The 27,658-nt window shown below is 61.2% G+C and overlaps 6 protein-coding genes across 6 annotated transcripts; 4 read left to right on the top strand and 2 right to left on the bottom strand.

The window, feature by feature from the left end:
• Nucleotides 1-1,384: 1,384 nt before the first annotated feature.
• PLICBS_003091 (uncharacterized protein) lies at nucleotides 1,385-4,180 on the top strand (the record flags this gene model as incomplete). The annotated part of the gene is made up of 6 exons (XM_065600148.1): nucleotides 1,385-1,509; nucleotides 1,829-2,035; nucleotides 2,095-2,212; nucleotides 2,260-2,813; nucleotides 2,866-3,493; nucleotides 3,563-4,180. 6 exons carry the CDS (start codon nucleotides 1,385-1,387, stop codon nucleotides 4,178-4,180), a joined length of 2,250 nt encoding a protein of 749 aa, XP_065456220.1.
• A 1,114-nt stretch (nucleotides 4,181-5,294) lies between these two features.
• On the bottom strand, nucleotides 5,295-5,981 carry PLICBS_003092 (uncharacterized protein; the record flags this gene model as incomplete). The annotated part of the gene is made up of 1 exon (XM_018322820.2): nucleotides 5,295-5,981. The coding sequence occupies one exon, from the start codon at nucleotides 5,979-5,981 to the stop codon at nucleotides 5,295-5,297; it is 687 nt and encodes a 228-aa protein (XP_018178050.1).
• Nucleotides 5,982-14,099: 8,118 nt separating this feature from the next.
• On the top strand, nucleotides 14,100-16,678 carry PLICBS_003093 (mRNA binding protein puf3; the record flags this gene model as incomplete). Its single annotated transcript, XM_018322824.2, has 3 exons — nucleotides 14,100-14,235; nucleotides 14,313-16,235; nucleotides 16,293-16,678. The coding sequence occupies 3 exons, from the start codon at nucleotides 14,100-14,102 to the stop codon at nucleotides 16,676-16,678; spliced, it is 2,445 nt and encodes an 814-aa protein (XP_018178054.2).
• Nucleotides 16,679-18,337: 1,659 nt separating this feature from the next.
• Nucleotides 18,338-19,945, top strand: PLICBS_003094 (uncharacterized protein; the record flags this gene model as incomplete). The annotated part of the gene is made up of 3 exons (XM_065600149.1): nucleotides 18,338-19,183; nucleotides 19,358-19,588; nucleotides 19,667-19,945. The coding sequence occupies 3 exons, from the start codon at nucleotides 18,338-18,340 to the stop codon at nucleotides 19,943-19,945; spliced, it is 1,356 nt and encodes a 451-aa protein (XP_065456221.1).
• A 1,261-nt stretch (nucleotides 19,946-21,206) lies between these two features.
• On the top strand, nucleotides 21,207-22,333 carry PLICBS_003095 (uncharacterized protein; the record flags this gene model as incomplete). The annotated part of the gene is made up of 3 exons (XM_018322827.2): nucleotides 21,207-21,674; nucleotides 21,861-21,985; nucleotides 22,069-22,333. 3 exons carry the CDS (start codon nucleotides 21,207-21,209, stop codon nucleotides 22,331-22,333), a joined length of 858 nt encoding a protein of 285 aa, XP_018178057.2.
• Nucleotides 22,334-23,260: 927 nt separating this feature from the next.
• PLICBS_003096 (uncharacterized protein) lies at nucleotides 23,261-24,679 on the bottom strand (the record flags this gene model as incomplete). The annotated part of the gene is made up of 2 exons (XM_018322829.1): nucleotides 23,261-23,969; nucleotides 24,099-24,679. 2 exons carry the CDS (start codon nucleotides 24,677-24,679, stop codon nucleotides 23,261-23,263), a joined length of 1,290 nt encoding a protein of 429 aa, XP_018178059.1.
• Between the last annotated feature and the right edge of the window lie 2,979 nt (nucleotides 24,680-27,658).

Raw genomic sequence — 27,658 nt, forward strand, 5'->3', positions numbered from 1 at the left:
GGCTCGGCCACCGGGTCGCGTGTGCTGCCCTCGGCCGGCATTTGTCGCCCACATGGCGGCGGCGACACGACGCAGACTGTGGATGAGTGGTCCCCCATTCCAGGATGGAAGTCCCCCGTCGGCCAGGACACGCACGACATCGAAGCGTGCGACCAACGTTTGCGGGCGTGGGTGACCGGCTCGGCCGAGCACACATAAGCATACTAGAATCTGATATCTGGCGCAGCCAACGGACAAAGGGCCGCGTTGCTGCCGAACGACGACGGGCAGCCATGCCACGGCCCTGATGCATATCGCGGGCGAAGGCGAGCAGAAGCAGGCTAGAACTGGCGGCGGCGAGCTCCACCATGATCGGACATGCGGACTTTGGCCTGGCATCAACCGCCGCAGGTGCCGTCTCACCCCCAACCCTCGTCGGCCACGCGGGTGGGCTGGACCGCCCGGGTTTTGCACGGCGCCCCGGTCCCCACGCTTCAGGTTCTGACGTTCCATTAGTTTGTTCGTTATCTGCTCCATGCTGCTGCCGTCAGTCGCCACGCTCACTCGCCCTCACCCTCACCCTCACCCTCGTCCTCACCACCTCAGACTCATCAGAGAGGCGCGCTCACCTGCACCCACCTCCACACTCACGCCCTCCACGCCCGTGCTGCCTTGCGCCGCCCTCGCTGCCGAACAAGCCTCAGCCACACCATCCTTCCCGTCCTAGCCTGCCCGGGCGCTCGACCCTCGTCCGGCTCACCCTCACCTCCTCCCACCAGACAGCTTCGGCACCGTCGGGCGAGAGCCGGCCTGGGCCCCATCGGCAGGCCGCCCATAGGCTGCGCTACCTTTGCTGGCTTGATTCCATCCGTCCATCCATCCATCCATCCTTCCCTTTCCTCACTCGCCCCGGCCATATCCTGTCCCTTCTCCTCTCCCTCTCCCCCCGGCTCCGGCTCCCGGCTCCAGCTCATATCTAGCCATCGTCGTCGTCCTCTTGTCCGCCCACCGAGTCGCGACCCGGCTGCCGTCGCTGCTGCAGCTGTCCCGCGACGCAACCTCTTGGCCTCCTGCTCACAACGTCTCGGCCGCTGCCGCCACTTCTGGACCCTTCCTCATGCATCTCTTCCGCTTCACCTCAGGTCGGTGTCTCGCATTCGCCTTCTCCGTACATGGATCCGCCGGCAGCCCGCGACGCTGATGGGCTACCGCTTCTCGCACCGGCCAACGCAAGTTCGAATGCGTCGGCCTCGCCCTCCGCCTCGCCTCCCCCCAAGCGCCGCCGCGCGGCTCCCGTCCTAGCCGACTGCTGTCGCACATGCCGGCTGCGAAAGGTGAGGTCTTGTCTGCCGGCCCGCCCGACCCCGTTCTCGTGCAACCCGCTCTCGCTAGACTTACTCAATCCATGTCTGAGGCGCCGGGTTGTCGGTTCAAAGTTTTGTCTGTGACACGGGCATGCGCCTTTGACAGCCCGGCCCACAGTGCTGCCGCGGCTGTCGTCACCGTCCACGCCGCATCCAAGTACCCATGGTCCGTATGCTGATGCTTGACAATCTGTCCTCAGGTCAAATGTTCCGGCAACCCAGGCAACGGGCCATGCACAAATTGTGCGAGACTTGAATTGGCCTGCAGCTTCACTATCGACGAGGACGAGGAAGCCGCTGGTGAGACCACTATGAATCCCATTTAATGTCCACAGGGCACGTCTGACCCGGCCAGCAGTCTCTAGAACTACACCTTCGCATAGCCACACGGAGGCCGGCACATTAAGGAAAAGGGCCCAGCGAGCCTGTAGCCAATGTCACTCTCACAAGACCAAATGCTCGGGTGACCTGCCTCGTTGCAAGAGGTGCGAGGCCAGCAACCTCAACTGCGAGTACACTCCAGCCAAGAGGAGGTTCACCAACGTCCGCTTTCAAAATGCACCAAAGTCGTCCGAAGTCCACTCTTCTGCGCCCAGCAAGTCGCCAGACGACACAGCCAGTCCACTACCTAGCACGGGCAATTCAGCCGGCGCATTCAACCTCCTCGTGGAACAGTCTCCTTTGAACGCAGAGTATGTCGTCACGGTACCGCCATTTGCGATACGCTTTCGCTGACTCTGCGCTTGTCTAGGGACCTGTTAGCCCGCAAGAACCTGATACTCCGCCATGTGGATGCTTTCATGCACAACCTGTATTGGCTTCCCTGCCAGGGGTATTTCCACCCCAAGACGCTGTACCGGGAAATCGAGGTTGGCTGCCCGCGAATGTTGTCTTGCTTCTGCTGACTCGTCTTTAGGCAGGAACGCTCGATCCAGCTCAGGCGGCTTCGATATGTGCTCTTGCGAGCTTCTTTGTGAACCCGACCGAGAGTGGCCGCGAATTCGGCCTCAAATGCAGCAACCACGTCGAGTTGTACCTTTTCCATAACGTTCACAAGTTCTCCGACGAGTCGCTCATCATATTTGCTCTCAACATCACCTTCAATTGCGTTCAAGGCTCATTTGCCAAGGTCTGGCAATGTTTCGGGATAGCGACCCGACTAATGCTGGGTTTGCGCATCAACTGGGACGTCGTACCGCCTGGCCGAACATTCATTCAGCAGGAGTGCCTTCGACGGATAGGCTGGCATTTCTTCCACGTGGATCGCCTACTTGCTGGAGGATACGAGGAGTACATCTCTTGTCGGGCAGACATCATGAAAATACCTCTGCCCTGCGACGAGACGGCATTCAGGGAGAACCGACCGGTGGTGGCGGAGAAGCTCTACGACAAGCCAAGCCGACCGCCCAGAACTATCAACATGCATGCGTTCCAAATTCGCCTCATCGACCTGCGGCATCGGATCCAGGTGTAAGTGACCAAGGGGATCCGAGATTTGGTACGAGAAGCTAACGGCGAGCAGAACCACCAAGAGGCTCTGCTCTGCATCAGGCGCAAACTTTTCACATATTGATGCGTCCAAGATCATGGCTGATATCAACGGGCTGCAAAACGAACTTACACGCTTCCACGCGTCCCTGCCTACCGATATTCTGCTCAGTGATCAGAGCATCTCACGCTACATGGCTATGGAAGAACGCCCAGGTTACGTCTTTCTCCACTGCCACCTTGCCGGAAGCCACATCGACTTGTACCGATATTTCCTGCCAGGTCAGAAGGAGAAGATCCCGGTCGAAATTCTGCGCAAGCTTCCGCCAGAGTTCATCGCCCGCTCCCAGAAGCAGGCTGTGGCGCACTCCATGTCCTTTGGCCGGTTCTGCGACGCTATCCAGAACGAGGTGGACCAGATGAGAGATACGGGCAGGCTCGAGCTGGCGGGTGACTGCTCTACAATCCAAATAGGGACGAGTTGCGTGCGCGTGCTTCTGATAGCCCTGCAGCATCAACTCTACCGCGATATCACCCGAGAGACAACTGCGCCGTTGTGGAGGATGGGTGATGTCGACGAGGCGCACATACGCTTCCTCATCAAGGCGGTACAGCGTATGACCGAGCCTTGGCGAGATATCTTGACGATAGCTCAGCAGGCGGTAAGATCCTTTCCATAAGCCAAGCCCTCTCTCAATACCCACAAACCGCGGTGCTGACCTCGACTCCAGTATGAACACAACAAGGCCCTCGTCGAGCACTATGACAAAACCAAGAAGGTCAGCGATGGACTGTCACCGGACAGGACGTTTCAGTTGCGAGCAAATGGCGACGGACGTCTCCCTGGTCCAGACTTCCTTCTCGAAAGCGTCGCTGCAGGCACCCTGGACGACCTTCCGACAAACGTGGCAACGGACACGCAGGGCTCTGACAGGTGGCTTCGATCATCACAGCCGCACAACGGCGGATCGTCCAACAGCTCAAACTCACCCTCTGGAGGATTTGTCATTGAGCCTGGGACACCTGGCATTCCCATACTTCTCGCTCAGGCGCGAAGCGCTTCGATGGACCCGTCGGAGATGTGCGGCCCGGACACCGATACTAGCATGGTAGGCATGGGGTCTGTAACCGACACCCTTCCGAACGGCCATCCGATGGCACCACCGAACGGGCTGTCCATGATGCCCATGAACGGCGGCATCGATCCAGCCATGTATCAGCAGGCACAGGGGGTGCCTGGCGCAGCCTTCATGATGGCGCCGCAGGGCGTGTTCATGGACGGATACGGAGGCCAGTACATGAACGGCCAGCAAGGGCCCCCGAGCTACGGCCATCAAGGGTATGGCTAGCTCGAGGGGGCAGAGTATTTATTTGTATGAGGGAACGATTGACCATGTATATCATGTACGACGGGGCGCGACTGCCCCCGCGAGACGAGCATTTTGTGGATGTCAAACATCAAGCTAAAAGCAACGCGTGGCGCACATGGGTTGGAGTCGCTTGTCCTTTTTTTTTGTACGTAGCAACTCGAAGGCACGACACAGGGGCGAATACACGTCGCTATGGAGCGTTTTGCGGAAACTCTGGGCCCTCTTTAGGCGAAACGTATGTGTGCTTCTGTGCTACTGAGGCTGCTTGCCTTATTGTTGTGTTACGAGCAAACAAGCAATGTTGGGAGATGGCTCGCTGGCGTCAACTCCGTGTATGATGTTACAACCAGGGAGAATGAACGTGTCGAAGAAGGCCGTAGGACGCATGGTGCAGTGAAGCGATGCAACCTCGGCCGACGCCGGGCAGTTTGCTGCACGACCAGGCATACTAACGTTATGGAGGTTTCAAGACATACGTCACGACTCAAGAAACGGATATTCCAGTACAAGGTCCGTGGGCAAGAGTTTCCTCGTATAATTATACACTATCGAATATACAACTATACCACACAGGGGGCAGTCCGCGGCGCGGTCCCGTCCTGGTTGCGGCGGCGGGGCCTGCGTATGTACTTGTCGTCTGGCATCCTGTGCCACTGTCCTGGCCGCCTCGAGTCGCCGCCTGAGCAGCCTCTACCATGCCACGGCCCCATGTAATCGCCAGAACGCCCCTCGCACGCGGTGGGAGATGGCACCAGACTCGCACTTTGTCGTGGCAGTGCGCAGTAATCGGACGGTAACATGTCGGATACGCATGATTTGCTTGCGAAGTTTTTTTGGCTGTTGTTGTCGTTCATCCAAGTCTGAGAAAATGAGAAAATAAGAGAGCGGAAGTTCCAAACTACACGCTGGGACAGGCTGAAACCGAGACCGAAGGAATAGACATTGGCAGCCGTCGGCAGAATGCTCATTGCCCTGGATACGGGGTAACCAAGGTAGAGCCTGCCGTTGGACGCCCCGTCCTGCCGTCGGCGATGCGAAAACGTGACATCGGCATGTCGAGAACGTAATGGCTGAAAATGCGAGAATGGTCGTCTCATTGGAAAAGGCTGCGGTCCTTCTCTTTCAGCCCTCCGATCTGGTCCATGTCGATGGACTGGAACTGGCCCTTGGCCTCCTTTTCGTACGCTGGCAACTGCTCCTCGTGCATCGGCTCAAGACCAACCGTGGCGTTGTCGCCAACACGGACGACAAGCACGCGACCTGTCCTGGAGCGGCCCTGGTCGTCCTGCTCATCGGGGAAGGTGATGTGGATCTCGGGCACGTTGTCAGGAGAGTGCGGCGGAGAGTTGGGGTTCTGCAGCATTGGCTGGCCGTCGCGGCCGATATAGAGGATGCTCGAGCGTCCGTTGTGGGACGTTTCGATCGTCAACCCGCGGTGGTTCGACGTCTGCTTGGTCTCGTTCTGAGCGGCCAGGTTCTGCATGCGCTGGCGCATGATGCGGCGGCGGCGCTGGAAAAGGAAGAGAAGAGAAGCGAGGATGAGGGCCAGAAAGACGAGGCCGAGGATGATGAGCAGGAGGTTGATCATGTTGTCGGGGCCATCATCGCCATCGGAGCGGCGAGTGATCTCGCGAAACGAAGGGACGAAGAGGCGGTCGGACCCGGGCAGGACGTGAGGCTTCCAGGGCTTTGCAACCGTGTCGGCGCGGCGAGAGAGAATGGAGTCACCCTCAGCGGAGGGGCTCAGTAGGGAGTGACGCAGAAAATTGGTGGGAGCCATGTCTGGTCACGATGTAAGGAGCGAAGGGAGCGGCGGCGTCGTAGTCGATAATAAATGAAGGGAACCGGTCGGTGTCTACCGTCGTCAATGGTCTCGTTAGCGGTGCTTGCAAGCGGGCAGCTGTCACGCATTGTCGAACATGTCATTCACAGGCAGGCCGACTATTGTGCACCTCGTCTCAGTCCCACGAGGTGGGGTGAGCTATTGTGCGCGCTGTTGTGCCTCGCCAGTGTTGAGGGAAAGCTGGGTGCAATGCAATATGCGTTTATGCGCGTTTGGCATACCAGTGACCTGAAGGGTGCGTACAGGAGGCAAGGAGAGCGAGGAGGGTAGACTCACACCGCGCGCAATACTATCAAAAGCTGGCTCGGGATTGTTACGCACGCATAACAATGGCAAGCGGCGAGCCTCCTTGACAATGGATTGTGTCTGCGACCTAGGCGGTGCGACGGGGAAGGACTGGACGGATGCCGGCTGAAGGAATGAAGCCGGACGATCCTGGGTAAGGGAGTGAGTCGGATGGGCGGGGCCCGAGTATAGTCGTAGAGAGCGGCGTGGGGAGGAGCAACAAATGAATGAATGACGAGAGGATGCAGCGACGCGTCCTCGAGGTTGGCGAACCAAGCAACAGCAACGGCCTGGCGATGGTGTTGATGGAGGAGAAAACGGCAACAAACAACAGGCAGGGCAAGAAAAGCAAAGCAAATGGAGCCAGGCCAGGAGAGAGGAGGCGGCGGTGGAAGAGGCGATGGACGGTGGCCTGCCCTGCCCTGGGAAATGAAATGAGCACCAGCCCGCCTGCGAACGGGGCGGTGCAGGGGCCGCTGCCAGGCGCCCATTGGCCGCGGCGCAGGCGTTTCGACGGCAGGGGGCCAATCACGACCCGCCGGGCGCGGGCGCTAACAGAGCTCCAGCAAGCCACGGCCCTATCAGTGTCGCTGTGCCCCTGGCTAGAGGGCACTCGGGCCTCTGCGGAGGAGTGGGGGGCCACTAAAACGCACATCTGCCCACCCTGGATGGCCCTGTCTGGCTGCGCGTCCACCTGGCAGGCATGGCGGCGGGCTTGGCCCGTTGCATGAAGAACGTCGGGAAAAGCATGGCGGATTTGCGAGCGGCAACGTCCATGAAACGTCCATCCACGAGTCTTGCGCTTGACTTTGGGTTCTCACGGCTCGGGCCTGGTCTCAATAACGGGTCGGTTATAAAACTGGCTTTCCCCCGCCCGTATCGCCTTGTCCAAGCGTGCGAGCAGGCAGCGTGGTATTCGCCGAGTTGGCGCCCGCTGACTCTGCAGACCTGAACCTCCATTCTCCTGGCCATTGCAGTACTTACATATGGTCAACAGGCGCGAGCAAGTCCTTGACAAGGCGTGCTCGCTGTCCAAGGCCTCGTAGGAGCGCCCGGCCAGTCCGTGTCGTGGTGTCAGTGACGTGCGAACCAAATTGCCCAACCCCACCTGATCGTCATGACCGCCCACGCCGATGGTGCAGTTCTGCGACGAAATCCATCTCGGCGCCTACCTTATAAAGTTGCCGTACGTAGGTAGTCAGCGCTCGAGTACTCAAGGTATACACAAGCATTCGGTACAGTATCTGGCTCGATGGTGGTAGCCGGTACGTACATCGGTTAGTTGCGAGGTCGTGCATCATTGGCAGGTGCCACGGGCGGTCAGATCGCAATGGCAACCGATGTTGCCTACCCGGAAGTGACTCCATGGCTTCATCATCTTCGCACCAACTCCCGCCAACAGCGCGTCGACCTCCTTCAAAGCCCTCCATGGGAGTCTCCCTTGTCCCGCGGCCGACGCCATATCGCGTCACGAGCCGCCAGCGGACGGCCCCTATTTATTTCTAGTTCAACATCATAGGGCCCCTGGGTGCCGCCTCTCGGCGTCGAGCCGGGGCCACCGAAACGCAACCCACGTCCACATCGATCACACCACCATGACAGAGTCACATCCAGTTCGACCCAGCAAGCACTCGGCCACAACCGAATTTGCGGTCACATGCGCTGCAACACGAACACCCCACACCAGAGTCGCAACCGCGACGGCTCCGCCCCTGGCCAAAGCCCTTCGTCCTGCAAGAGCACATCGGTCAACCGGCCTGTCTCGGGCCTCTCTGCAGTTGCGAGCATCTCGCAGCATTACCATGTCACGAGTCGCCCGATGGCAGACGCGCAAGGCACTCGTCGTGAATTGCAGTGGCAATTGTTACTCCACGGCTTGCCATGTCCCCGCTCGTGGCACAGGCGGCGAATTGCCCAGGCGAGGCATACGAACCTTCCCGTGGCCGATTTCCCAAAAGCGGTCTGCCTTGTTGTATGTCACCACGTTGACATTGCGAGACGTCAGGCCGGCTGATCAGGATGGCGACGCAACCTGGAAGCCCGACGGTTGGCTAGCCTCATCGAACACGGCGACACGGCGACACGGCGATAGTCTACCGGGACATCCGGGGCATAGCAACCGGGTTCTCCTGCCACTGACGCAACGTGCCATCGTACGAACATTCACCTGATCCTCTAGTATACTTCCACGAAGGTGGCCCCGTGTTGGGTACAGAACGAGGCTTCTGCACGATGACACCCGCTGCGTGCTATGCGTCCGTGCATGGCCACGTTGATAATTCGCCTGCAGCAGGACAGCAAGCTACGCGGAGGTCTCGTGAGTCGGATGGGATCGAAGACTTGGCCAGCCGTGCGAGTGGGAGCACAATGTCGCCAACTCACCGACGAGCACACTGCCAAACTCTGCCTGACCACTTATTGCTGGGTGCAAAGTGTGACTGTGAGTATCACGGATGGGCATGGGTGTGGGATGTGAGATGTGTCTTGTCGAAATGTCTACCGCAAGCGCGGGCAAATACAGAATGCCCTTGTTGCATTCCAAACCGGCACTCACCTCGACACGGCACACGCTCATTGCTAGGACAAGGGTCTCCGAGCTGCGTTCCTCGGAGCGGATGGCCCAGCCTGCAACTCGGCCTGTCAGGAACAGCCCAGACATGCGGGATCCCCAGGCGCGGGATGTTGCGCTGGGGGACCGTCCCGTCGGGTGGTTGTGGGCTCGGCGTGGGCTTGGAGACCAACTCGCTTCCAGAGACGGAACATTGGGCTCAAGCACACCCTTAGCCTGAGCCGTTAAAGGCTCGGGCAGAGTCCCATGGTTCCACAGAGGTTGACCGAGAGCATCAACATGGTGCTGTAGACTCACTGGCTCTGGCAGCCGACTCGCAGAACCGTGGCAAACGGTGATACACAAGCAGGAGGGACGCGGAAGGGAACGACTACACAAGGAGGTGTATCGTCGACTATCGAGGACGGAGTGGACCTGGTCATTGCACGGGAGCTCGCGAGGGCGAGGGAACGGCGACAGATAAATGCACCGAGAGACGGGCCAGGGCGAGAGGACGCGATGGGCCGCCCTTCGCTTGTCTCTTACAGCGTAACGTGGGGAAGGAGGTGGAGAGTGAGACAGGCGAAGAAAGAGGACGTTGTGTGGACGCGGGCGAGGTCGCACGCGTGCCATGCCATCTGGCCCTGCGAAGGAGCACCCCTGCGAAGGCTTCGCGGCGCTCGTAGGTACGGTGCGGTTGCCATTGGGTGACTCTGTGTAGTCTGCCAACGGCATGCTGGGGGACGAGGACGTTTGACGGATGGCGAGCCGCCTGGGCTGGGGGCCGGGCTCGACGCCAGGTGACGCCAATTCGGGCTGGGGGCGGCTCCGTCTTGACAAATTTACGTTTACTCGTACGTTGTGCCGGCCGGGCGATTCGAGGGCTCGACGGCCGTACGTACGACGTACGCAAATGTACATGGAAATGCCCTGATGGTCGGTGGGCACGTCGTCCCAGGCTGGTGGGAGGCGGCCCCTGCCTGCGCGCTTCTGCAGGGTCGACTCGACTCAGGGCCATGGAGTCAACGGCGTCTCTTGGACTCTCTCTCTACATTGGGTCTGGCGCCCAAGGGCGGGCGAGCGAGCGGGTGTGCAGAGGGGAGATTGGGGCGACGGCGCTGGAATTCTGCCCCCTTGGGGTCCGCGACCCACGGCCCCGGTGCGTTTCTGTCTCGACGACGACGACGCGCCCCAGCGACGAAGGAAGCGACGAGGCCACGGGCGGGCAATCCAGTCGAGGGGGCTGCCGAGATGCGTTGTGGCCTCCGTTCCTCGGATGCCGCCATTCGGTCCGTCGCCATCGTTGTAGCGAGGCGAGCGCGCACACGACCATGTACGAAGTACGTACGTCCTTACGTACAAGTAGGAAGGGTGCTCGCACGAAGCACTTGTGTGTTTGACTTGGGCTTTGGCGCCGAGCAGCACCGGTGAGCCGTGAGTCGTGCGGGTGCCTGGTCGCACGGGGTGCGCGCGCCAAGGCGAGATTTGCCGCTCTGCACCCTTTGGAGTTCTGGCTGTACCGCCGTGTTGGATCTGGCCCATGGCATGGTCGTGTGCGATGCCTCGACGCGATGATGGGACGGGTTGCGGATGGGTGGCCGATTCGGGAGGCGATGGCCTCGAGGGGGGTCGACGGGTGTCTCTGGGGGCCATGCAAGACGACAATCGCCTCTTCCTCGGCCGCCCTCCGTTCCTACTCCAACGGGCGGGAGCCCCCATCCCATCCCATCCCATCGCCTCCCGTGCGGTCCCCATCCATCCCGTGAGCCGCAGCTCAGTAGCGTCGTGGTTGACGAACGGGCGTCGGCTCCCTTGCCTGGCCCTCGTCGTCCAACTGCCCCCTCGTGGCACCCTTGCGCTGTTCTGTGCGACGGCGGACAGACGGCGGGCGATTGAGCAAGCAGCGCAGAGCAGCAGAGGCAGGAAAGCAGCCAAGGACGCAAGCAGGCAAGCAAGCGCGCGCGCGCACGCCAGCATGCCAGGCGATGCATCGCAGGACAGGTGTGTGCCGCTGCATTCGAGCGGCCGTGGAAGGGGCAAAAACCTGTCACCGTCAAGTCACTGGACGGGCGCGGGCAGCGTCCAAGCTCACACGAGCGCATCTCGCTCCTGCCGGGGCTCCTGTTAAATAGGTGATGCAGCGGCGCGACCGTCAAAAAGAATCGAGTCGTCCGTCTCGTCCTCCTCTGCGCCTTGCTTGTCCTGCCATTCCAACGCTCGCCAACTTCACCTCTTTTCCCTTTCCTTTTCTCCCTCCATCTTCAGATTACCTATTTTTTCTTCGCCTCGCTCTGGCCATAGTAATCCATCCGTATGCCTGGCGGCGACATCGGCGGCCGGTGCTAGCGCTCTCATCTCTCTCTCTCTCTTGCTCACTCCCTCTCTCCCTTGGCCTCCCTTCCTGTGGGCTTTATTTGATTTCCAGAGGCGAGAGGGCGGCCCAGCGGCCCTTCTTCTACTTGTCTCGGGCGTCATTCCTCACGCGCATTACCGCATTACCCCTGGTCCGCCGGCCTGTCGTTTCGACAGCGGCTCCTCCAGGCACATTCCCGAAGGCGAACAGAGGGGAGGACGGTGCAAGCAAAGGGAAACGGCGCATCGTACGCCTGGCTGGCTGTTTGTTGGCCCTCCCCCCTCGGAGGACGGCTGCACCCCCCCTTCGTGCTTGTCCCCGTTTACTACTTCTACCGCATCCCGGCGCCTCGCCTTCTCTTTCTCTTCTCTCTCCGGAGACCCCCCTTCACACATACTCGTGGACATAGATGTGTCTTTTGTTGCTGCTGCTGCTACCGATTTGTTTCTTTTTCTGCCCCTCGGTTTAACTCTGCGCCGAGCTCGACAGCCACGACGGCCACCACTGTCACGTCACATACAAGAAAGATCCCAGTACAGTACAAGTACAATCCGGCGCCCGTCGAGGAATCACGAGGACGAGGACAAGGCAAGGAACACACGCCGCAAAACACACACAAGAAAAAAGGAAAGAAAAAAAAAATCAATCGAAGACGACCAGGCTGTACATGTCGTCGGATAATTCACGTACTTAATCGCACCGGCTCGAGGTCAATCCACCATACGCAGTCGTCCAACTACGCTACAAACCGCCCCGTTCCGCCCACTTGTCCGTCCAAAGTCAAACAAGCACCTTGAACCGCAACGACCTCTCGCATCTGCATCAGAGACTTTCACCTGCGCTCTTCCTTGTCACCACCACCGATACTCTGCCTCGATAACGCGGCAATCGCCTACGTCGAAAGGTGCCATAGCTTCCGTGTGCGTCGGGAGCTTTGACTGCCTCAGATCCTGGTGAGTAGCACTTCGAGCCAACACCAACTGGCCACCTTTTTTTTTCTCCTTCCTCCCCCCCCCCGTCTTCACGCCCTCGCCCAGGCGCGGCTGCGTCGAATCTGCCCCGTGCCACTCACCATTCACGGTTGGAACCAACCCTCCCCCCTCGGCCGCGCCCCCCCCCTTGTTGGCGCGCCGTCCCCTCGGTTGTTAGGGCCATCAGCCTTACCAGCGCAAGGCGGCGTGGCTGTGGGACCGTGGCCAGGGCCGTCCTTGGGCCGCCTCCGCAATCCTGGGCTCTGCCGTGGCGACGGCGGCCGATTTCCTTGTGATCCCTGTTGGGTGGCTGGCCGCTCGCCGCCGACGAGGTGTTGGTCGTGTCGTGTCGTTTATGCTTACGACGGAACTGACTCTTTGTGTGTGTGTGCGCAGGCTCAGACTCAGGCTCCTCGCTCGCTCGCTCGCTCGCTTCCGCCGCTGGACCAAAGCCAGTTCTGTGCTTGTCTGCCCAGTCTGCTCCACCGGGTCGGACGAACAACGCAACGAGAAGCGCCCCGTCGAGCCCCCCTCGACGACATCCACTCCCGACGGAGACGCAGCGAAGAGACAGACAGCATTGAGAGGCGTGGTGCTACGTGCGTGCGTGCGTACCAGTACAGTACCGTCGAGCACGACGCAGCACAGTAGTACACTTTGCTGCATCTCCTCCTCATCCTTCTCCTCCCCGACAACCAAGAAGAAACAGACCGACCAGACCCCACTGCCCGCCGGCAAACACTTTTAAGCTCGACATCAAGTGGCGCGTGCCGTGCCATTTTGGTTTCACAGGGAGTCTGAAGTTTATGGGCCGCGTCTGCCTGCTCTGCAGCATAAAGTTTTAGGCCCCGAGGCGCGCGCGCAACCGCTTAAGCAGACATCTGCGTCGAAAAACTCTCCCTCGCGCTGCCCCGTCAGGTCCCTATTTATTGCCATGGCTGTTCAAGTAAGTCCCGTTCTTCTCGTTGCTGTCTCGCCCACGCCAAGGTTTTCTTTCTCCTCCCCCGCTGCGTTGTCCTGCTCGTCCTCTTGCGCTCGCTCCTTACGACACTCTTCCTCGCTCCCGGATCGAACCGCGCTCGCCCGCTGCCCGACTGCGCATCGGCATCGTCACGCTCGTCGGCTCGCTCTTCTCGCTGCATTGGGTCACGACGTCAGAGGGGCTCGTGTCTCAAGGCGTCGCACGAGACTAGGGAGGCCTTGACCCACCAGCCCTCACCCACCAGCACCAGGGCCGCCACCACCCACTGCAGGCAGGCAGCCCAGGGCACCCACCCACCGCAGCCGCTGCGGCACACCCACCACACCCGCCGTCTTCCACCTCATCCGCCGCACGTCGCCCCCATGCGCACGCAGCCGCCTGGGCCCATTCAGCGCCCGCACCAGGGCCCCAGAGCACCCCCAGCGGACGGATACCAGGTACCTCAGGCGGACCCTGCCCTCTGTCCTCTGCCCTCTGCACTCTGGCCCTCCCCCCCCCTCCACTCCCAGCGATGCCCGCCCACCGCAGCGCGCACCTCAGTCTCAGTCTCAGTTTCAGTGCCTCTGCCGCTGCCTCTGCCGCTGCCAGTGCCACTCCCTTCCTCCCGTCCCGCCCAGCCCAGCCCAGCCCATTCCAGCCAGCCAGCCAGCCAGCGCCCAGCGGCAGCCACTGCCAGCAGGCGAGCTGGGGGCCCAGACCTCCACCGCAACCACTAAACACCACTACACCACCACTCACCTCCACACGCAACCGCATCGTCCGACCTTCGTTTTCTTACCACCCCTTCGGGACGCCCAGTTTCGTCCTTCACCACCTCGCATTCTTCTCTCTCTTCGTCTCCCCTCCGCCGCCCCTCGCTGACCATTATTGCTCTGCCCGTTTCTAGACGCGATCGAGGGGCTTTCCAAACCTCAACATGCCCCCCGGGTCCGGCGACAAGCGTGACCAGCCAATGGGCTCTGGCGGCTTCTCTGGCTCCAACCTCTACGCCAACAGCGCCATCTGGAACGCTTCCTTTCAGGGCGCCCGCGAGCGATTCATCAGCAGCCAAGGTTCGTCGCCATCGCCCCTGACCCCTCGACGTATGCCCATCGTGGCACGCCCGGCGGCCAGCTGACTCTCTGTGCAGAACCCGTCGAGAACCAAGCCGCCGGCTCCAGCGCCCTCAATGCCAACTCCGAGGCAGATGTCTGGCCCGGCGCTGCCCCGAACCCATGGGGCACGAACTCCAACAACGACCGACCCGGCCGCTCCGTCAGCACCTCCCCTAGCCGAACCCGAGATGGAGCCATGCCCAACGGCTCCAGCTACTTCGATGCGCATAATCCGGTGACGAGCCGCGGCACCTTTGGCAGACCTGATGAGCACAAGATCTATGCTACCTCCCTTGCTTCTATCCTCTCTTCCTCGCGACAATCCCAAGGCTCTCCGGTCTTCCAGGATCACTATCGCCCCGGGCACACCCCGAGCAACTCGATCCACTCCCAGCGCCAGATGTCGAACCACACGACGTCCTACTCCACCCAGAGCGCGAACCAGCGCGCGTTCAACATGAACAAGCAGATCGAGGAGGACGTTTCGGCTCAGTTCAGCCGGAGACTGGCGCTGGAGAGCTCCAATGGCACCTCGTCCTATGCCCAGAGCCAGCAGGCATTCCAGCTGAACCCTGGCTCGCAGCCATGGACCGCCGACGGCCCCAGTACTCGATTTGGCGGTTTGGACACGACCGCATCGGACGCTCTCGCCGCTCACTATGCGTCGTCCTCGAAGCGGCCCTCTGTCGACAGGATTTCTCCGGCCCCTAGCTATCGCCTCGAGTCCAACAACAGCCCGCGGTCGTACCAGCCGAGCCCAGAGGCTTGGTCCAGCAGATCTTCTCGAGACCCGAGAATCGCAGAGCTCGAGCGCCGCACTCCGGCACAGCAGTTCCCCGCCGGCTTTCATCCCCAGTACTTTCCGAACCCGTACGCGCCCTACGTCCACCTACCGCCCGCCCAGTTCCAGCAGGGCTTCATCGACCCCTATAGCCAGACCTTCCGACACCATCCGTTGATGGCTGGATATGGGCTTGCCACGATGCCGGCGCCGTACGGTCTGGGCTCGGGTCTACCCCCGGTCAGACCTTCCCGAGAGCAGGACGCGGGCAAGGGCATGCGCAGCGCACTGCTGGACGAGTTCCGCGTCAGCAACAAGTCCAGCAAGCGGTTCGAGCTCAAGGACATCTACCATCATGTTGTCGAGTTCAGCGGCGACCAGCACGGCTCCAGGTTTATCCAGCTGAAGCTGGAGTCAGCCAACAGCGACGAGAAGGAGCAGGTCTTCCGCGAGATCGAGCCCAACGCCATCCAGCTGATGAAGGACGTGTTCGGAAACTACGTGGTCCAGAAGTTCTTCGAGCACGGTAACCAAGTTCAGAAGAAGGTTCTAGCGGAGAAGATGAAGGGCAAAGTCATCGACCTTTCGGTGCAAGTCTATGCGTGCCGAGTGGTCCAAAAGGCAATGGAGCACGTGCTGGTCGAGCAGCAGGCCGAGCTGACTCGGGAGCTCGAGCCCGAGATCTTGAGGGTCATCCGAGACCAGAACGGCAACCACGTCGTTCAAAAGATCATCGAGACCCTGCCGCGGCAATACATCGATTTCATCATGAACGCGCTCCGAGGTCAGGTGCCTAGCCTTGCCGCCCACACCTATGGCTGCCGGGTCATCCAGCGGATGTTGGAGCACGGCACAGAGGCGGACAAGGCGGAGATTATGGTTGAGCTGCACGCGTCTGCGCACATGCTGATTACGGATCAGTTCGGCAACTACGTGGCGCAGCACGTCATCGAGAAGGGCAAGCCCGAGGACAGCAAGAAGATGGTTGAGCTCGTCATGAACCAGCTGCTTACGCTGTCCAAGCACAAGTTTGCGTCCAATGTTGTCGAGACATGCATCCAGTATGGGACTGCGGAGCAGCGGACGCGCATCCGAGAGCAGTTCATGACGGTCGGCAGCGACGGGACAAGCCCGTTGGGGCAGATTATGCGCGACCAGTACGGCAACTACGTTATTCGTAAGTGACCAAAGCCCCTTGGGCGCCGAGGAAGAGGACTCTGGCTAACTGTGGCAGAAAAACTCCTGTGTCAACTTGAGGGTGCGGAGCGTGAGGCGCTTGTCGAGGTTATCAGGCCGCAATTCTTCAGCATCAAGAAGGCCAACCCGTCTCGCCAGGTCCAGGCTCTGGAGAAGATGCTTGGCCTCGGACCGGGGGGCGAGGGTGCCAAAGCCGATGCCGCCCTGACGCAGTCCGACAACGCATCCCAGGCCGACGCAACAGGCGCGGACTCGGCCGCGGCCACGCCGGCCTTGACCAACGAGGGCGTCAGCCCGCAGAGCAGCAGCCCTCCGAGCACGCACGTGAGTGCCGACGGCATCTCGACAGACCAAGGGTCCAAGACGCTGTCGGAGCAGGTGCCTCAAGGGTCCCACCTCGGGGTTCGAGAGCCGGACGCGTGAGGACCATGTGCGGACCCGACGGTTCCCTTCTCGAAAAGTGTATTATGACGACTACCACGGACGCGGCCGGCGACCTAGATTTGCACAGTGTCGGGCGCGATGGGGCCTGGCAGGAAGCAAGCACTTATAGATAATGTCCTCGCACTGAGACGGTACAATTTCGCAGCAACACATTTACGGCATCCTCGTACGACTTTCTAATATCCGGCCTGGGTGGAGGGAACGGGTTGACAGAGCCCAGCCTCCCTCGGACGACGCTGCACGACATATCACGGCGATTCGGCGGAGGGAAGGGGAAGGAGGATCTCAACGCGGGCGTGTCGAGATCCCCGGGATAGCAGCTGGGGCTTATTGCCGCTCTTTTATTCTCGTCACGATATTCTATCTGGGAAAACGAAGCACAAAACGGGGGGCCGTCGGGAAACGAGGCTCGAATCCATCATGTCTTTTTGTCGAATTGGTGTTTACTCGGATTTATTGCGTTTGTCACATGGGGTCTATCTTGAGGGTTCTCCTTGCACGCTTGGGTGGGTTTGGGTGACGCGCTGCAGACGTTGCGCACGGGACGGACGATCAAGGTTTATTTAGGGGGGGACCAGGAAAGCGCGGGATTCATGGATTCGGTGTACTCTATCAGCGGGATCGGAAACAAGCTGCCTCGGGATGCCCTACAGGCAGCGTAGAATGACGTTGGAACAGGGCCTTCTTGGACTTGCGTGTGTGTGCGTGTGCGTGTGCGTGGGCGTGGGCGTGGGCGAGTTGGAGGTGAGAGAGGCGAGGAGGCTGTCCGTCGTGACTCGTAGAGGGCCGTCAGCTGTTGTTGTTTGGCTTGGGTACGTATGGCTGTATATGAAGCCCGCACCTGCTTGGCCTGTACGAGCCGTCGGGCGTTGTCGACATGGACCGTGATAAATCTGGGCCCAACTGCCGAGCGGCAGATTGACAGCAGATTCGGCGCCGTTTGAGCGGGCCCGTCGTAGTGCATTGCAGGGCACCAAGGTTACCTTCAGTGCGACGTGTCCGCGGCAAAATGTCGGTAGCGCCCCGGGGCGGTCAATGGCCTGCCCCACGCCCACCTCACACCTTTAGCATCCACGCGCGCCGCGGGACAGCGAGCTTCGGGCGTTACAGCAGGGGCCCGGCCCCTCCAAGGCCCCGCGGGCTGCTGCGACATCGCAGCTCGTCGATTGGACGCGCCCGCCCTGTAGCTGGGCATTTCACACCCGACGCTACCCTCGGGAGGCGGCGTCGCGAGAACCCAGTACGTAACGAAATAAAGCTCTCCTGTCCTCGTCTCCGCCACGTTTCTTGCTTTCACCACCACGGCAGTGTGCGAGCCCCCTTCCGCATCTTTCCTTTCGATCCTTTGATAGCCCACTTTCGTGTGTCCTTCACTACTTATCGGCCGCCTGACCTGTGGCCTGCGCCGATACAGTTCCTTCTTACTCTCTTGTGGCCCCGAAACGCTCTTGCGACGGACCGAACGAACGAACGGTGTGACCCGCAACAACGCGCAACGGCGACGGATAAAACGGAGCTCTGTTGCTGGAGGTCTGTTCGGCGGGCTGCTTCATGAAGGTGCTGCGCTTGCGACGACCCCGATAGCGCCAGCGACTGACGACACGACACGACCAAAGCACACCGAACGGCGTACATACGATGGCGGGCGCGAGACCGCTCCTGTTCCTCTACCCGCAGCTGCTGCGGGCAGCTGCACGGTCGCCATACTCGTCGGCGACGGGGCCGCGGACCTGGGACGCCGCGACCGCGGCTGCGACGGCGCGCGCCGGCAGGGCCAAGAGCTCGTTCGCGCCGCGGCACGGCAAGGGCGTGGAGCCGGCCGCCTGGGAGCAGAAGCAAAAGGGCGGGCAGGAGCTGGAGCAGGAGGCCATCATGATGCCGCCTCCGCCGTCGCAACCACAATCAGCACAGCCGGCCGCGAAGGAGGCTGATGCGGCGGCGGCGGTGACAACGACGACGACCTCGAATGCGACCGGCGCTGCGAGCGAGGACGGAGCAGAGGCGAAAGGCGGCCGTGAACAGCAGCAGCAGGCTCCCGTGGCGCCAGAGCTGGAGATCAGGGACGGCACAGCGGCCAGCGCAAAGTCGGGCGCTGAGGCGAGCAAGAGTAGCGCGACCGAAGCGGGCAAGACGGACGCCGAGGAGGGCGCTGCCCGACCACCGCAGCAGCAACAACAGCAACAGCAACAGCAACAGCAACAGGCCAAGGGGAAAGAGGGCGACGAAAAGGGCCCGCGGCCGTCGGGCCCGCTCGACGAGGTGCTGCTGATGCAGGCGCCGGAGCACACGCCGCCGCAGCACCCGCACATGTCGCCGCCACCGTACGTGCACCACTTCGACAGCTACTCGCTGGTCAAGCAGCTCCAGGAGGGCGGTTACTCGCAGGAGCAGGCGACGACGGCCATGAAGGCGATCCGGACGCTGCTGGCGCAGAACCTCGACGTGGCGCAGAAGAGCCTCGTGAGCAAGAGCGATGTCGAGAACGTGAGTGTCTTCAACCCTGAATCTTTTGCTATCCCATCCCTCTCGCCGTCCCTTCACCCGGCGCCGGGGCGCATGCGCGCCAGCCGCCCGCCGGGTGCAGGATGAAAAGAAGAAAGGATCGGAGTGAGTGTGTGAGTGAGTGAATCATTTGACTGACGGGGCACGAACGCGTAGGAGACGTATCTCTTCACGGCAGCTTGCTCGGAGCTGGGCACCGAGATCAAGAACAACAGGAGGCTGCAGGACGAGCAGATGCGCCAGCAGAGGACGCACCTGCAGCACGAAGTGGACATTTTGACGCAGTCGCTCAACCAGGAGCTGCTGACGCTGACGGACAATGTGCGCGGCATGTTCAACGACCGCAAGATGGCGGTGCGCGAGGAGCAAAAGGCGGTCGACAGCGCGGTAAGCCTCACTCCTCTGGCTCCCCCACACCCTTCTCCCCTCCCCTATTCCTCAGAGGCTAACAGTTGCGACAAACAGATCCAAAAGATCACGTACAAGATGAGCATTCTGCTCAGCAGCGACTCCAAGTCGGAGATTGAGGGCGTGCGGTGGATCCTGATCCGGCGGTCTGTGCTGGGCATCATCTTCATGGCCATACTGACGCTCGGGGTGCTGCGCTACGCGACGTACACCCGGCAGCAGCGCAAGAAGGAGGCGGACCGGCGCCGCAGGGAGAAGGAGAAGCTGCGCAAGGACGGCGGCAAGACGGACCACAGCGCGGCGGCGGACGCGGCGGCCATTCTCGCGGCTAATTGAGGGAAGGGGCCCGGTGAGAGGTGGCGCGGTGTGATGTGATGTGACGCGCGGTGATGGAGATATCCCGGCTGGTTTTGGTGTTGTGTTGCTTACAGATATGCGGACCTAGAATTGGAAGGCCGGAAAGAAAAGGGCGGCCTCCTCAGGAGCGAGATGATCTTTCGCAGGCTCGTTGCTAGATACAGACAGTATATGACAGATAGAGATATGTAGATGTCCGGAGACGCTGCCAACTCCGTCAAACAATAGCATCTTTTTTGTCCCCCCTTCAGACACCGTGCCTACTACCTGTTGTTACGCATCTCGCCCAGTCAACCATCGTCAGAAACCACGGTGAGGATCAAATGATAAGTACACCAGGGAAGCAAAGGGGGTGTGCATCGAATCAACCGGGGGGTTCGCCGTCCTTGCCTGCAAGCCACGTTTCTTGGCTGGCGTTGAGCCCATCCTGACGCCCACGCCCACCCCCTCCCCTCCTCGTTGATCGCGCCTGGGCAGGCTGACCAGCGGCGGCCTTGGCGGTTTTACCACTCCTGTCACTACGTACTCTTACAGAACGCCCCCTTTCCGACGTGTCTTTGCCCGTGCGCGCGCCAGCCCCGTCCCTAGGAGGGTACTGCTTACACCCGGGTGCTACGACCGCCCGGTCGCCGCCGGCCGAGGGTGGGCTCACTGACGGTGAGGTGAGGTGAGGGTGTGCCTGGCCCGGGCGGGCGGACGGACGGGCGCCCCGTGGCGGCGGCGGAGGAGGAGGAGGAGCGACGACGTTGGCGAGGACCCGCATTTTCCGGCTTCGGCGCGCAGTCGCAGACGGACGGAGGTGCGGTCACGTGCTCACGCTGCAAGCCAAACGGACTCGCGACCCCGCGTCGTTGCCGCGGCGCGCGCGCACGCGTGCGGGGAGGAGGAGGGAGCTTCAACGACACCTGAGGTGCTTCGTTGCTACAGGCCCCAATTGACGACAGCGCGTCTCGCGAAGCCCGAAGGCGCAAAAACCACCATCCCACCCACAAACCCCTTCCCACTGGGGGTTAAATCACGACGCTACGCTGCCAAAATACCGGATTGGGGATATTTATTGTTATCAATTGCGAAAAGGGCGACAACACAAACACCTGGATTGAAGCGCGACGGACGGTGCGATTGCGAAGGGGAACGATAGACGAGACGAGACAAGACCAGCAACGCGACGAGGGGAAAGCGCGAGCTGCACAAGGGATTGACAGCTTGACTTGAGAGAGAGAGCGCGAGCGCGCGAAGAATGGCCGCCGGCGGTCGCGGAACCCACGACGACGACGACGACGACGCGATCATGGCCGGCGCGGGAGACGGCGCGCCGCCTTCAACGGCCGATGCGACACAGGACACCACGCAGCCGCAACAACTGAGCACAGGCGCGCGACAAGGCTCAGCGCCCACGCAGCAAGAGGGCGACGATCCATCAGCTGCGACGCAACGGCACCAGACCGAAGGACCATCACAGCCACAGCAACAACAAGAGCAACAGCCAGACTCGCCGCCGCTGCCCGCGCGGCACGCCCCCGTGGCGCCCGGCCCGCGCGCCTCGCGCCTGGGCGACATCTACGCGCAGGCGCTCGACCACACGCTGCGCCGGCTCGCCGCCTGGGACAGCTTCGCGGGCTGCTACCCGACGGTGGCGGCGCGGGCCGAGCCCGTGCTGCGCCAGGTGCAGGGCCAGATGGTGGACAAGATGCGCGAGAAGTGCGAGGTGAGAACTGCGCCCCGAGGAGATTCCCCTCTCCCCTTTGCGCCCCTACCTCTCTCTCTCCTCTCGTGCGTGACGCAGTGAATGAAAGGGGAGCGAAAAGGAGACAAGGGGGTGATGGGGAGGAGGGAGAGACAGAAGGAGAGAGAGAGAGAGAGATGTACAGTCTTACTGACTCCATGCCCGCAGAAGGAATTCGACAACATCCTCGCCGCGAGGCACGTCGTCCCCCGCCTCAACGAGCTCGAGAGCCTCATCGCCGACGCCTCCTCGCGCCGCGCCTCGTCCTCCCGCAACGACCCCCAGCCCACCCCGTAAGTCCCCCACGACTTCCCCCTTTGCGCGCCAAGTATTACGCCTTTCGTCGCTAACCACGGGCACCCGCACACTCATCCAGGCCTCACCTCCTCCCCCCCGACGCCATCCTCTCCGCGCACCTCTCCCCCGCCCTCGCCCCGCACCAGTCCCTCCTCAACGCCCGGCTGCAGACGTCGCAGGCCCGCAACGCCCTCCTCGCCGACGAGGTCCGCCGCCAGCGCGCAGAGGTCGAGGCCCTGCTCGCCCGCCTCGAGGCCGCCGTCGACGACGTCCACGGCGCCAACACCGCCCTCGGCGCCGTCGCGGAGGAGCTCGCCGCCGAGTCGAGGTCCGCCAACGTTTGAATTGCCGAGCGGTGGATAGATGGATGGATGGCGGGATGATGGATGATGCTGTTGTGCTACGGAGGCTGAAAAAATGCTTAACCATCCTTCCCTCGCGGAGGGGCCATCAACGTTGCATGCTGTATGGGGTGTTATGCGCTGGGATGGGTTGGGATGGCACCAAAAACGTGTGCCGGATCCAACGTCGGTACGCCCGCCCCGGTTGGTGTACCATGAATGTTATGGATATCACGGAATTTTACGGCACGGAGACGGAATCTCGGGAGTTGAGCCGGCTAGCTCAGGCGCAGATCGATACCCAAGACACATTCGATTCACATCATCGCGCGACGTTGCTGACCGCCTTCTGGGCTGAAGTGATGGCCACAAGGGGCCTCTGTTTCGCCTCCGGGCACGCCGCTCTCCTGGCCAATACAGTACAGATGCGCCACCTTGCCTGACCACAGGTGCACTGGTTACCCCGGGATCCAATGCTGCCACAAATGGGCCAACCCCCGTGTACAAACCGTACACCTGCAAAAACTCCGTCCATGAAGCGACATCCCGCCGCCAAGTATAATGACAATGCTGTTTCCGTTCACGCCGCATCCTATGCATCCAAAAGAAAGGCCCAGCACTGCTGCTTCCGCAGCTCACTGCTGGACATGGGAGGTGTCGACGAGGAGTAACGATCCAGGGACGTTGCCTGCGTTGCTCCAGCCTAACCTCAAAAATCTGCCGCCCAAAACCCCACCACCATGCGTCTTCGACCTTTTGTCTTCCGTCCGTCCTGGGTATATCCGTTCGTAAATTCACGTCGCTGCTTTCTGTCATGCCGCTGTTGTAACGACTCGGCGAGTCTCCTCATCCAGTGGGCGAGGTAACGGGTCCGATTCATGCGGGTGGGCCTCGAAGCATCCCGCTCGTCACGAGCAAGTATGAGGCCTTCTAGATCCTTGCATTTTCGGTGTGGATGACCTGCCAAGGCCCGAAATAGTCGATTTCGCCGTAGTTTGGCGGCAGGACGCGCACCATTCTCCCCGTACCCCAGTCCACAAACCATTGTTTGCCTTTGCTGATGATGTAGTTGGACTTCCGGGGGCTGCGGAAGAGCAGGTTGCTGTAGCACAGCTTGGCGTACAGCAAGTCGTGAGCACTCGACCACTTGTGTTCTGGGAACCACTTGCCCGTGTGCGGGTCGACGGATGGGTTCGGATATGTCGTGGTGCTCATCCGCCGCGGTGGCTCGATCCTGGACGGCCCGCCCGCGGCATCGGCTTGCTGAGGAGCCGGCGCGGATGGCGTGGAAGACTCTCCCTCAGACGTGCTCTCGGTGGGGGGTGAGAGTTCCGACGGCCGTGACGGGGCCCGCACCAGAGTGCCGCCAGAGGTCGAATCTTCGCTTGGTGACTGGGCGTCGTTCGCCTGCGTCGAAGTGGCTGCGTAGCCTGGCAGGGCTGGAGACTGGCCCTGATACCAGCGAATACGCTGCACTCTGGGGATAGACATGTCGCGTGGGAAGTCCCTGTCATCGATGGGTGCGGCCACGTCGATGGCGGCGAAGAGACACTCGAGCCATTTGACAAAAGTGCCAAGCTCAATACACGACAGCAGAAACTGGTCCGTTTCGGCGCGTATTCGAATCACGTAACGACGCCTGAGCCGCCGTTAGCTGCTGATACTCTCTAATGTTGCTCTGTGAGATTGAGTGCGGAAACACTGCAACCCCTCCCAGCTTACCCAACATAGCGGGTATCAAGACATGTGATAAGAAGGAAAGACTTACTTGGTGTAGTCTGCGGCGATGCCAGCATCAGCGTGCAGCAGGCTGTAGCTTTTCTCCAGCTTTGCCTTTCTCACCCACGGCGGGTTGTCCGGGCATATCGTGGGCCCATCTCGTGTTTTGCCCCATCCCCAATCCTTCTTGACGTTATAGACGTTAAGGGCTGTACCGTTCAGGGTGACGAAGACGGTATGCCAGTGGCGATCTTCGGCTCTCCTCGTCGTGTTCTCGATTTCGTGCTTCTTGGCGAACACGCCTTCGATGCTGACGGTGCTTTGGTAGTTGGGTAGTTGCTCGGTCCCTTCGTCATCTCCATCGTACACGACTTCCTGCTGCGGTCTTTGGGTTTCCTTGCCCTTGGGCTTCCTCTTCTTGTCACGCTTCTTTCCCTGGCTGTTGTGAGCGCGGCTGGGCTCGGGAGAGCCGGGCCGGTAAGGCGGCGGTTGTGATGGTCGTCGTTGAGGGGCACTCATGATCTGGTTGTAGTATATGTCCTCCTCCATAGAGTAACGCCGCCGGAGAGGCGGCGTGGATTTGGGTGACGATTGTCCATCCTCTCCAGCCGAGGCGTCGGGAGGTTCCATGGCGGCAGAGCCGGCTTATATGTGCCGACTGCTCGCCCAGTGGAACTGGCGGAGCAGCGGCAGCCGGAGCGACAGAAACAAGAGGGCTGACGGGAGCGGCAGACGGACGAGACGTCAGTCTGCTACCCTTGCCGTCGGGGGGGTACAACTCAAAAGCTTCCCAAGAGGAGTCTCCCTAGCTGAAGTCAAGGCGAAATGTCTACTCATAACGACCCGCTTGACAGCATAATGGGGTCACTGGGCAGCGAGTTTTGCAGAGGAAAGAAGGAGAGACGTGCCCAAAGAGCGCGAGAGGTATGGGCCCGTACCAAGACGAGCTCGCCGAGGGGGGTGTCTGGGTGGTCCCGGGGGGAGGTGGTTGCAGTGCGGCGGCTCTTTTGCTAGTGTCGATGGAACCCACAGAAGAACAGGACGTTCGGGTGGGAACCGTGATGGCGACGAGGCCACGCAGAAGATGCGCAAGACAGTGTCTCACTGGACGAGGTGGTGAAGCTGGGACGGTCGCAGCTTCGCCGGGTCGGGGTGGGGAGCGAGGCGGGTATGTAAGATTTGAGAGGTCGAGGGATGGTGAGCGGCCGCTGAGCCGGACAAGGACGGGGACGAGGGCGCGGGAGAAACAGCGCCGCAGCGGCAGATGGACAGGAGGATGACCCTAATGCGAGTAACCAGGGGGGGAGGGGGTGTATCCTGGGGCATCCGGAGAGGTGCGACTGCGAGCGACGAGCCTTGGAAGGAGGAGAGGAACCCAAGTGGGCTCTCTGGCAGGCGTGTGGTGAGAATGGAGTCGGGGTTGAGACGAGAGAGGACTGCGCATGCGCGCGCAGCGCGGTGGTGCAGGACGATCCAAGGTGATGCCGGATGTGGAGCCCGTGCAGCTGGGGCGGCTCCGAGAACCCTTTCTCCGTAACGGGCAGAGAGTTCAAAAGGGCGTGCGTCAGACAGATGACGAAGTCGAGTCGGGGAACTTTGTGGCCAGGCAGGCAACACGGGCGAATGTGACTCGAGAGGGCGCGGGACCAAGTGCCGCGATCGACGGGTACAGTATCCCTATGTTTCGTGCGGGCGGACCTGAGCGCGCTGGCAATTCCGCTATATCCGGACGAGGTTGCGAAAGACTCGAGTTGACAAGTTTGTTGCGCCGCGGACGAACAATACCATAGGCGAGACGGCGGGCATTGGTATGCAGTCTCAATCTGTCAATGGTGGTGGCGGCGGCGGCGTCGGCGGCAGCGGCAATTCGTCAGCAGAGACGCAGCGAAACGGTTCGCCTTGGCGGGCTCTTTGCAAATGGAAACGGTTCTGGAACCCAGCTGGGTGGCCCTTTTGAGCAGACCCAAGGGATCCAAGGGCACCAAGGGAGACGGCCACCACCAAAAGGCCCGTGGTGAGCCAGCGCCCGGAGATCAGCGCTCGACAGAGACGCGCACTATCCCCAGACGCGGAAAGGGGGGCGTGGGGTGGGCGTGGGTCGACGGGCGGACGGACGGCCGGACTTTGTCTTGGTGCGCGCGTGCGTATTATTGCTGCGCTGCCCAAGGGCCAGCGAGCGCAGCGCGGTGCTTGGACGATGCCCTGGCTGGCTGCCATGCTAGCAATAAGTTTGGGGGTGGGAGGGCCCAAGCATCCAAGGCGCGGCGCCCGTGTGCCTTGGACGACGACCGAACGCTGTGTCCGATGCTTCGTCTTGCGTGGGTGGTGCCCACCCCCAAAGGTCCCTCCAAAAGCCGCAAGTGGAGGAGGCCCGGGGGCCGGTTGGTACGACGCTCGTCGCCATTCGCACCGCGGCGAGCAGAGTTCCCACTGATGGGCGCCGACGCGGCGACTGAAGGACTGGCCGAGTCTGGCTGACGCTGCGCTATTCCATGGCTAGTAGGTGCCACGCGGGGGGAGGGGGGGTGTGGCAGGGAGTGAGGCGAAGGGAGCCACGGCGGATGCAACGGGGGGGTTGCCTGCTCTCTTCGCCAATGCCGCGGGCTTGCTTGCGTGGGCAGGAAACGATACTCCTCGGCGCAGTCAAACGACGGACAGCACGCCGTCGCGACCGCGAGATGGCATGGATTGAAAATGGACGCTGAGGTGATGCAGTATGAATGGGGATTTGGTGTTTTGGAGGAGTCGGGAGTCGGGAGTGGCAGGTCGGTCGAGGTGGAAGGAAGACTCGAGACTTTTTGTCAGTGTCGTTCCTTCCTGCTGGTCGCTGCCGTGACCTGCAGTTTGTCTGCCCTGCACAAATCAAATGTACACTGGGCAGGGTCCACGGTGCGAAGTACATGACGCGGTAATGCGGCACAAGAGATGCCTGGCCTGATGCGAGCAAAGAGAAGCTTCAAGGTGAGGCTAGCACGAAAGCACTGTATGGTGCAACAGCACATACATCCTCCTCATGGTGCAACGACGAAGTACAGCAAGCTGTCGCTCCAAGGCGTGGACACCTGGGCAGAGCATTGTGCGTGCGCAGTGCTGCAAATATGGTACTGTCCCGTACCGCAACGTGCACGACGAGGACAGGGAAGGTGGTGCCTGTCCGTCAGCAACTGTAGACCAAAACGGCAGGGACCTTTTTTTTTTTTTTGACTCTGCTGCGCGTGCGTCGCTGGCTGCGCTCCTTCCTCGGCGGCTCCTCCCTCGCAGTCGCGTTGCTCGTACTTGCGCGAATGGTAGGGTTTCGGCCGGGTCCAAAGTACCTGCCTTGCTGTACGAGTGCTATAGCCGTACCTAGTCCTGCGCCCGTCGCGGTCCATGCCCAGGTGCCATCAGGGGGAAGAAGGCCACTGAAGCGCCGTGTCCCGCGACGGCTTCACCTCGTGCGATTGCTTCACCCACGCTCGCTCGCCTGCTTTTTCTTCACCGGGCAAGGCGAAACACCAGCATGCGACCAATGCCACGCCAAAGGGCCCCCCAAAACGTCCAAAACGTGAAGGGGCCCAGCGCCAGCCAGTGGGAATCGTGCCCTGTCCCCTCGCCCTGGGTTCGCCTCTC

Source organism: Purpureocillium lilacinum (assembly GCF_023168085.1).
Source record: "Purpureocillium lilacinum CBS 284.36 DNA, scaffold_2, whole genome shotgun sequence".
Lineage (NCBI taxonomy): Eukaryota > Fungi > Ascomycota > Sordariomycetes > Hypocreales > Ophiocordycipitaceae > Purpureocillium > Purpureocillium lilacinum.